Below are 10,642 nucleotides of genomic sequence, written 5' to 3' on the forward strand. Positions count from 1 at the left end.
TGTGTTCAATACAATATGATATTTTAACCAAAATCAGGAAACTAGTTTAGGATATGGTTGCCTTGTCTAATTTATGGGTTGCCTCATTTGCTTGTCTCCTCACAAACTCAACACTAGAGTTGAAATAATATTGATCAAAGATAGTTTTATAATTATGAATAATCATCCAAAACTATGTAATGTCCTAATGTGTAGATGAAAAACTATCCACCACTTTTTTGCCATCTAGCTCAAAATCGATAGGTCCCAAATGCAATTGATGAACCCAGTCTAAAGCTGATAACAATTCAAGAGCTTCGCTAACATGTATCTCACAGACTGGAGTAAACCATTCATGTTTTTTCAAAACAAAAGTGCATGTATCATCCTTTATAGAAACTCCTATTCCCACTCTATTAGAAAGCTGGGAGAAAGAACCATCAATATTGTGTAAATAGGTCAATTATTACTCCCTCCGTTCATTTTTAAGTGTCTTTTAGGTTGAATTTTTCATTCATATTTAACCGTCTTTTTGGTATTTTAAGGGTACGATTGGTCAATAATACCCTTTATCAATTACTTTTATCTTTTTCAATAAAACTAATTAATGCTATCTATTTGGAAAACTAAAGTTTGTTTTTTTTAAACAAAGTTTGCTTGTTTGTTTTAAACAAAGTTTGTTTCTTGTTATCTTCAAATTTAAACAAAATTTTGTTCCAAACAATGGTTTCAAGAAGAGTAAAAATTCTTAAATAAGATGAGTAGCAATGGTGAAAATTTTTAAGCGTGACTCTAGCATTGGTTGAAGCCATAGTTGAAGCCTTAACCTTGATTAAATAAGTTGGAAGAAAGTTAATTTTTTCTTAACTTTTGATTAATGTGATGAAGTGGGAATAATTTTTATATTGAATTAAAATAATTAAAAAGATGTGCACAGTATTTAGAGAATTGACAATTGTTTGTTATGAGAGAGAGAATGCACAAAAAAAAAAGGAATTTGTTGGAGAAAAAGATAATAACCGACAATAGTTTGTTACGAGAGAAAGATAACATATTAAATTTATTGGAAAGTAAAAGTGTGTGCGAAAAAATATGAATTTATTGATGGATTAAAATGAGGGTATAATAGGAATAAAATGTGCAAAAATACACATCGCTATTTTAGTGTTAATTTTCTAAAAAGACACTTAAAAAGGAACGGAGGGAGTATATAACAAGGGAGTAATTTTCTTACATGCAAGAGTCGTGTGAGTTACTCATATACATGCCAGGGTCGTTTGAGTTACTATCGAATAACCATTAAGAGAAACTATATTGACAACACTTTCTCCGGCCTATGAATCACACTACCCCTAAAATTAAGGGTGTTCGCAGTGCAATTGAATCGTTTTATTGGAACAAAATGTGTTTAACAATAAACCTTTGAGAGTTTTGATGATAACAAGGTATTAAAAATTGTCAATTGGATAAGCTTATATTTGTTTAAGTGTACAGGACCATAGACAAAAATTTGACATGTTAAATAGGTTCTAAATGAACAAAAGAAAGCTAAAGAATCAACAAAAAGGAAGCTTAAAACGTCTGAAGAGAAGTGCTCCTGAAGTCTTAGTGCTCCTGAAGACAAAGTGCTCCTGAAGTGATGACGTCATCAGAAGCAAGTTCATCATAAGCATCTCATCAGAAGCTGAAGATCACCAGAAGCTGAAGTTCATCAGGAGATGCAGGACTTAAAGCTTCAAGGGCTGTTCAATGGATTTAAACTCGTCTAAGCATTGCAGAAGACTGGAAGAGTGAAGCAACAGTCATTTTGAAAGGATTTGAAGGCATTGGATGCTTGTTCTTTAAAGAGCGTTGACAAAGTACAATTGTATGAAGTGTACAACACTACCACCACTACTCTGTTTTTGTCTCTGCTACAAGACAAGAAAAACAACTCTGCCTGCAACGATGTTCCTTCACAATGGGAATGTATTTGAATTTGATCCTTTATAGGACAACAACCATATCAGGCAAAAGATCATTGGTGATTAATCAAAAGCTTCAAACGACTCTTTTTGATGTTCTGGCAATTTCACAATGTCTCTTTCACACCTCTATATAAAGGAGTGAAGACTCAGAGATTGGTGTGGACTCAACAACAATTTACTAGTGCGAAAACTCTACTAAAATGTTCGGCATTCAAAAGTTCACTTAGAGTTTCATATCAACTTTCATATCATAGAAATTCTAGAGTCTTAAGAGCCTGCATCTGATTTGTATTGTGAACACCACTGATTGTATATCAAGTGTTCAACCTTAAACATTTTTCTTTGCAATTTTGTTTGATTAGAAGTCTCTTGCAGTTGTGCTTGAGCAATAGAAGTCTCTTGATTGTGTTCAGGAGCATAGGAAGTCTCTTGCAGTTGTGCTTGAGCAGCTTGAAGTCTCTTGCTAAGTTTAGCAGTGAGCAGTTGTAATCAAATATTACATTATAGTGAACTCTCCTTGGAAGTGCAAGGGGGACAAGACTACTTCCGGTTTGTGGAAGGAACCTGTATAATTGCTTTGTGTCTTTCTTCCTTCTCTCTCTCTATTTTTATCCGCTGCAAGTTAGTTCTGAACATCACTTCAGAAGCAGTACTCTATCTGCTTCTGACCAAGTGTTTTGAGTTTAGGAGAAAACGAAAAAAAAAAAAGCTAACACAATTCAACCCCCCCTTCTTGTGTTTTTCTCACCTTCAATTGGTATCTAGAACTTTGGTCTGTTGTCTTAACACTTAACAGTTTAACAGAGAAAGATCTAAGAAAAACATGTCTGGTGAAGACTTTGGTTTTGGTAAGAACAACAACAATGCTGTTCCATATGATTATGGTGACAACAAGAAATCTAACTCTTTAAAAGCTCCTAAGTTTAATGGAGATCCTGAAGAATTTTCTTTGTGGAAAACCAACTTCTACAGCTATGTCATGGGTTTAGATGAAGAACTATGGGACACACTTGAAGATGGTGTTGGTGACTTGGTCCTTGATGAAGAAGGAGTTGTTGTTGATAGAAAGAAACATACTCCTGCTCAGAAGAAGATGTACAAGAAGCATCATATTATCAGAGGAGCACTTGTCACTGCTATACCTAAAGCAGAGTATATGAAGATGAGTGACAAATCCACTGCTAAGGCAATGTTTGCTTCTCTTTGTGCAAACTATGAAGGCAGCAAGAAAGTCAGAGAAGCAAAAGCTCTTATGCTTGTTCATCAGTATGAGTTGTTCAAGATGAAGGATGATGAAACTATTGAGGAGATGTACTCAAGGTTTCAAACCCTAGTCTCTGGACTACAAATACTGAAGAAGAGTTATGTTGCTTCTGATCATGTTAGCAAGATACTAAGAAGCTTGCCTGCTAGATGGAGACCTAAGGTTACTGTTAGGACCAACCACGATTTCTAATATGGTATTATCAGAGCCTCTTCACGATTATAGGCCACCTATTATCAGGTTTCTGTTATTAGGCCACCCGTCATTTATGTTCACGCTTCAGATGTGTAATCCTAAGCGTGAGGGAGTGTGTTAAGAGTCTCACAACGGTTAGGAGTTGGCCTGACAATTTGTTTATAAGTGGGGGCAATCCTCACCTCACAAGCCATTTTTGTGGGGTTGTGTTAGGCCCAACCACGATTTCTAATATGGTATCAGAGCCTCTTCACGATTATGGGCCACCTTTTATCAGGTTTCCGTTATTGGGTGATGACATCCTGTCATTACGTAATATTAGGGACTTATTGTGACATGTTGATAGAGTTCTGATGCAATTTAAGCTGTTTTGGAGTGCAAAATGATGAAAAATTGGTGTGCAGCCAAGAAGAATCGCGCTGATCCAATTTACAGCCTTGCCGCGATTTTGGTTGAAAAATTCACTATGTTCTGTAAAGGCAAAATCGTGGCGCGGCTAGATTTTGTGCTGGCAGTTTGTTATTTGCCTATAAATACTGCACTCAAGTTGAAGAACAGGGGTTACGATTTTGGAGAGCAAAGTGCGATTTTGAGACATCAGAGACGGCTAGAAGGATGATTTCTTCAACCTTTTACCAATTCATGTATGTTTTAATTATTTCATTGATTATGCTATTTGTAAACTCGATTATGAGTAGCTAAATCTCTTTGAGATTAGATCCGAGATGAATCTTTGTAACCCTAATTGACACATGTTGCTGTGAAACTCTATTTTGTTTATGAATTCAATTCTAGTTTATTCAATTCAATTGTTCTTAATGCTTTTTATATCTTGATCACATATAACTTGATTTCGTGAGAACGAATGACCACTGACCATGGCTTTCGACTTAGACCTAATTGAATTGTTCTAATAAACAGGGTTAGTCTAGGAATAGATAATCGTTTGTTAGTGATAATAGGTTAACGTTCGATAAAACTTTCAAGAATTATTAGACCACCTAAGGAATTAGGGGTTGTAGTTTAAGAAGAGGGTCCTAACTCAAGGGATTGATTAAGGCTATTTTGTTAATCATTGTAAATTAGAAAAGGATTCATAACAAATAGGTGCAGTAGACCAATTAGGGGAACTTAGAGGATTCGGAGGATCTGATCTCATCTCTCTCCATATTTTCTTAACTAAATCTATTTCTTTTATTTGATTTCATAAAATCAAACCAAATCTTCTGCCTAGTGGCAAACTAAAAATAACCTTTATACATCCTAATTATACAACGCAATTGAATTATTGAAGTTAAAAACAGTCCTCGTGGGATCGATATTTTTACTACTTCGATAGTATTTGGTGCACCTGCCAAACGTCTATCATTGGGCCACCCATCATTTATGTTCACGCTTTAGATGTTTAATCCTGAGCGTGAGGGAGTGTGTTAAGAGTCCCACATCGGTTAGGAGTTAGCCTGACAATTTGTTTATATGTGGGGGCAATCCTCACCTCATAGGCCGGTTTTGTGGGGTTGTGTTAGGCCCAACCACGATTTCTAATACATATGCTTTTTCAAAGGGCGGCCTTATGCTGTTGACAAAATTGGTCGGACATTTATGATTGGGTCGGACGACTTGAATGTCCACTTAGTTTTTGAAGCTTTGATTGATGGAGAGGACATAAAATTCTTAGTCGATAGAGAGGGAGAGTTGTTGCTAGTGGACATTTATGAGTGTTTTTGTTCCGAGTTCCCCGATCCTGATGCTATAAGGGTTGATGTGTTTAACCTTGATGAGAAGGAGAAGAAGTGAGTGAAGTTAACAACTCTAGGGGATAATGTTTTGTTCTTGGGGAATGACCGTTCGTTTTCTGCTTCTACTTCGGATTTGTGTCTTCCTAGAGGAAATTGCGCCATCTTTACTGATGGTAGTGACTTCCTGTATTTTAAAAACATGTGGTGTGGGAATTGTGTTTTTTACTTGGATCAAGGTCTGCTTTCACCTTTGTCTGATTGTCCTGAATTTTTGAACTTGTTCTGGCCACCTCCAGAGTGGATCGTCCAAAGTAGCCTTCATAATTGAGTATGTTGTCTTACATTGAAACGATTCTAATTTGATTGTAATATTTCTTTATTGTTTTTATTTTGTGTTATATCTCTCTGGTATTTTTTGAAACGAGCATGAATAGAAATATTGAAATGATCTTATATTTTGACCATGAGTTTTTCTAACTAACTCTTTCTTGTATATGATTAAATTGCTATATATGGACTTTAATTTTTTAAGAAGCTCCTCATATACATGTAGCTTTTTTTTTTCTTTAGACATTAAGGAACTATTCTATTTTTGTTTTCTTGTATAGTTTTGATGTATAGGAGACATAAGTTGGAACATTATAACTCTGTCAATCAGAAGATTTGGATGATCCTGTTATACACATAAATGATCTCAGTGCTATTATTTAATTAGGTATTGAACATTCACTTTTTGCATGTACACAAAATAGATCATTGCGTGCCCAAATATGTTGGACTCAAGTCTGAGCTTTTTATCGTCCCACCTTCCTCCGCGGGTGAAGGGAATGACTACCACGCACACTAAAACCCTTAAAATCAATACTGTATAGTCACATAAAATAGTTGTAGATTAAAAGTTGAAAATTCTAACTAAGCTCTATCTACAATCAAAGTTATGTAGGTAAAACCAGATGATTGTTTGACGAGTTCAACTTCGTCACTAAATCCGTGGATGTATAAAAGTATAGACTACAAAAAAAATCGTCTGTATATACTTGATGCAATAACTACGATAAATTTACTTTTACCTAGATCAAGACACTTTACAAAGCTCATTCCATTTTATCGTATACTTTGACAAGACCAATTGCTTAACATCGATACAGCCGCTCTTACCTCCAGTCTAGAAGATTTCATTGAGTGGACAACTTCTTCGAGAAATATAGTATTATCAAAGGTACTCCTAGCCAAAATAATGGAGAGAAAAATTGGAAATCAAAACTACGTGTGATATTAAAACTCCTAGACAATGGCAAGATATGAAAAATCTACAAATTTCATTCGTAACAAAATAATGAGAAAAATGGAGTATCAAATAAGTATTAGTAACAGATATATACCCAATATGAATACTTCAAAGACCTGATCGTTTTTAAACATGTATCTCATCTCCATTGACCGAGTTAAGGGTTGCATTTAAGTCTAAAGAGTTGGCCATTTATAACATTAAGATCACAATATAGCCTAATTCGTCCTATCGCTTGAATTACTCCTACTCGCTCCTACATGAAATAAATAAAAGCAGGGGCGGGGCCAGAATCTAGTTTGGGGGGACCGAGTTAATATATTTAGTGAAGAAAAAATAAATTGCCAAATGCATAATATATCCAAGATATTTAAGAAACTATAAGATATATTAAAAAATAATAGATATAAATTTTTTTAGAATTTTTAAAGATCTTTGAATAGATTTTTTTTAAAGATCCTTGAATAGTACAGTAAGAAATTAAGAAACAATAAAAATGCAAACGTAGGAGAATGCAATCGCAACCTGTAAATCATTGGTAGTGGTTGAGAGTGTGAAAACAAAGTTGTAGGCAATGATTCAATATTTTTCGGAGAAATTGCAATGAAGAATCATAAATTGGAATTTTAGTTAAGGATTAAGATTCTTCTATATATTGGAGAAAAAATAGTTCTTTATTTTTTAGTGTTAAGAATTTTTGTTAAGGATCAGTGCAATAAAGCCTAAAAACTTGGTTGTTTAAGGCTCAATATATTAAGTAAAAAAAAAAAAGTCATTACACAATATCGTATATAGTCCACAAAAATTAAATATTGAGATTTGAGATCGAAAAATAAAATAACATATTAGTATATTTTTTTTCAAAAGTTCGGTGGACCGTGGCATCTGCCAGTCCCCCTTCTAGCTCCATTCCTAAATACGAGCATGTCTATCTTGTTACCTCTGGAAGAAGCTTCTTGTGAAGGCTTAATCAGCAATTTGAGACAAGAGTGATCAATGAGAAAAGATTTATTGATTGACTGGAGTTTTGTGTATCTTTGCACTTTTGTGAATTAATCTATAATATTGAGCAATCAGGTATCACATGGCAAAAAACTCTTCCACCTCCTCTTCAATTCAGTCTACTCTTCCCATGGTTTTCCTCGCATGCTTGACTTCAACAAACTCTCCATCCTCAATTTAGGAACCGATTTCATCATGGACTACGGAGACTTTAATCGTCGTAACTATTTCTTCTACAACAAGAAGCGTGAAAAGTTCCTTGCAATCACGTGCAATGGAGAAAACCCTATGGTTCTCGGCATTTCAGAATATTTCCCCCATCCTATGCTGTTCTGTTACCTCAACAAATTTTGGAAACCCATTTCCGACATGTCAACTAAATATGTAGATATTTGTGTGTTTAAGAGGAGGTTTTACTTGGTCGACAATACTGGTCGGACAGTTACAATTGAATCGGACTCGAGTGTTCAGTTAGTGGATAATCCTTTTATTCCTGGAGATAAAAAATTACTGGTGGAGAGTAAGGGTGACTTGTTGTTAGTTAATATTTATGAGAATCTTAAGACTTTTGATGTGTTCAGTCTTGACGAGAAGAATACAAAATGGGTGAAGTTGATGAGTTTAGGGGATAGGGTTTTGTTCTTTGTGAATGGATGTTCATTTTCTGCTGCAGCTTCGGATTTGTGTGTTGCCAAAGGGAATTGTGTCGTCTTTATCGATGATGCATACAAGATATGTACTTATTTCTGTAATTATTGCTTGGGTCGAAGTCAGAGATTGTCAATGTCGGATTATCTCAGCTTGTTCTCGGCACCGGAGTGGATCGTCAAAAGTTAATTGACTTAATAACAGAGTATGCTATTTTGAATCGAAAGGTTTCTTATGTGCCTGTGATATTTGCATTATTCAGCTTAGTTAATGTTATTAGACCGGGGGCTGATGCAAGCAGTTCAAATTAGGGATGGCTGCCCACACTAAAATTTGTTTTTTAGTCCCCTATTTAAAATTAAGTGATGTCCCTAGTTCAGATTGGTCTCAACTTCCACGTGATCTTCTGCAACTAATATCACAAAAACTTAACTGTGAACATTACCTCATTCGCTCTCGTTCCGTCTGTTCTTGGTGGCGATCTTCCATCCCAAACTACCATCATAACTATATACCTGTAAAGTTTGGACAACTCTCCTGCCAACTATTCGATTCCCACCCCAACATTGATGCTGTTAGCTACCTCGTCAAACACGACATTTTTCTCATCAAACCTCCAAAACGCCAACAAACTCTCCATCCGCGCCCTTGGTTAATCAGAATTGGACCAGATTTTGACGGCAAAAACAAACTTTTGCACCCTCTCTTATTTAACGCCAACACACCTTTACCATCACTTTTCAATAAAGTTCTCGACTTCAACAAACTCTCTGTCATCCATCTTCGACAGATGTCCTACATCTATCGATGCACCTTGCGCAGTCAAAATTGCCATGAGTATGGGAACAACCTCTCATATTCCTCACAACTGATTTATATAGGAATCCTATTATGTTGCGTTGCAAGGACAACTGTTCAAGGACGATCCCCAACATGGCAAGTACCTTTCATGGAGGAAATGTTTGTGCTTTTAAAGGATCCTATAAGTTGAAATTGTTATCTAGACTTCAAAATTTTTATAAGCTCCTTTATTTATCTCTTTCATATACAACTAGTTTTTTCTTTCTTTCTAACTTTGGACCTAAGCACATGACTCATTCTAAAAGTTAAACTCAAACTAGGACATACTACATATAAGTAATGGTTTGACAAGTGCAGCATGAGATTTAATGCAAAGACTATAGGTATTTGCCATAGTTCATTCATTAGAATATAGAAGCGTTTTACAAGGAAATGTTTTGTTTCATTCTGTGTTGAAGTTGATCTTTATTGATTCCCCTATTTGTTTTGGCATCTTAATTAAATTGATTTCCTCCCATAATTCAACAAGTTTATGCAGTTAAAGCAAATCAAAGTAATTTAAGAAAGTAGCCAAATGGTATCACTGTCACTTAAAAATGATCCTTGCTACATTGTTTTTCTTCTACTCATGGGGCTTTTCCTACCGCTCGTGTTTTTGGTAGTATTTCCATTTACTTATAACTGAGCTGCTGTTTTGTCTGAGGGATGGTGTTGTTGCTTCGGTTTTAGCTAGAAGCCGAGGGTTTCTTGAGGTGGTTGGTTTCTGCCTGCAGTTGTGCAAAGGTGCTTTGCATCCGAGGGTTGCGGAAACCAGTTTAATTGCTGGAACTTATTTTTTTATGTTCCAGTATTGAGGTTTTGGTGTACCTATCTTTTTGTTCTTTTAGGCTTTCATGGTTTTATTCCAATTGTATTTTGGTAGAACTGTTTGGTAACTCTTTAGACTTGCTACCGCTGGATATTGAATCCCTTTTTTGTCACTTTCGGGTACATCTTGTGCTCCGGAATGTGAGGTTTTAAGAATAATATTTTCCCCAATTAAAAAAAACACAGATAGAAAATCATTTTAATTTTATAAATTATCCTTGACATGATTTATTAGGATTTGAGACACTTTAGTCGTATAGTTTTTAACATAAACTTTTGTCACTTTATACAGCGCTGAAATTTTATTATTAAATAACAGTGAAATGAGACACAAGACGTTGTATTTTGTTTCAATTCATGCTACTTCTCAATTTTTTTTTGTATTGAAAAGAGTTCCAATTTCAAATTAGTTATCGATTCCAACTCTATTACTGTGATTTTTGAGTCCTTATATTATTTTCTTCTCAATTTGGTAATGAAAAATAAAGTTATCTTTCCTTTGTTTATCATTATAACATTCGCTTGAAAGGGATTCTATGCTTTTATTGTTCTTGTTGTTTTCTTATCTTATATCACTGTCATCACTTTATTATCTTAGTTATAAGCTACTTCAAAAATATTCATAGTCATGGCAAAAGTTTACCGAAAGAAAGGAAGATACATCGCTGAGCCTAACGCAATTATTATGAATCTAAATGGCCGTATAACTATCGTATTGGGATGGATTAGTGATAAAACATATGTCCTTCAGCATACACACATGGTTTTCGTATGATGAAGGACATATGTTTCATCACTGATCCATTCCCTTCAATCAGATACAATATAAAGTACCTATATTTGACTGAAGTTCGGACGGATTTTCCTCTATTCTTCTTTATAAAATATGTAA

At 35.0% G+C, this 10,642-nt stretch overlaps 1 protein-coding gene and 2 pseudogenes across 1 annotated transcript; all 3 read left to right on the forward strand.

The window, feature by feature from the left end:
* Positions 1-4,959: 4,959 nt before the first annotated feature.
* Positions 4,960-5,472, forward strand: LOC146936689 (F-box protein At2g17036-like; annotated as a pseudogene).
* A 1,472-nt stretch (positions 5,473-6,944) lies between these two features.
* LOC146936690 (F-box protein SKIP23-like) lies at positions 6,945-8,271 on the forward strand. Its single transcript, XM_085749270.1, has 2 exons — positions 6,945-6,959; positions 7,510-8,271. The coding sequence occupies exons 1-2, from the start codon at positions 6,945-6,947 to the stop codon at positions 8,269-8,271; spliced, it is 777 nt and encodes a 258-aa protein (XP_085605396.1).
* Positions 8,272-8,395: 124 nt separating this feature from the next.
* LOC146936691 (putative F-box protein At5g60060) lies at positions 8,396-9,737 on the forward strand (annotated as a pseudogene).
* The last annotated feature ends 905 nt before the right edge of the window (positions 9,738-10,642 follow it).

The sequence above is a fragment of the Medicago sativa genome, chromosome 3, assembly GCF_051527215.1.
Source record: "Medicago sativa cultivar Bolivia chromosome 3, Bolivia_mono, whole genome shotgun sequence".
Taxonomy (NCBI): Eukaryota; Viridiplantae; Streptophyta; class Magnoliopsida; order Fabales; family Fabaceae; genus Medicago; species Medicago sativa.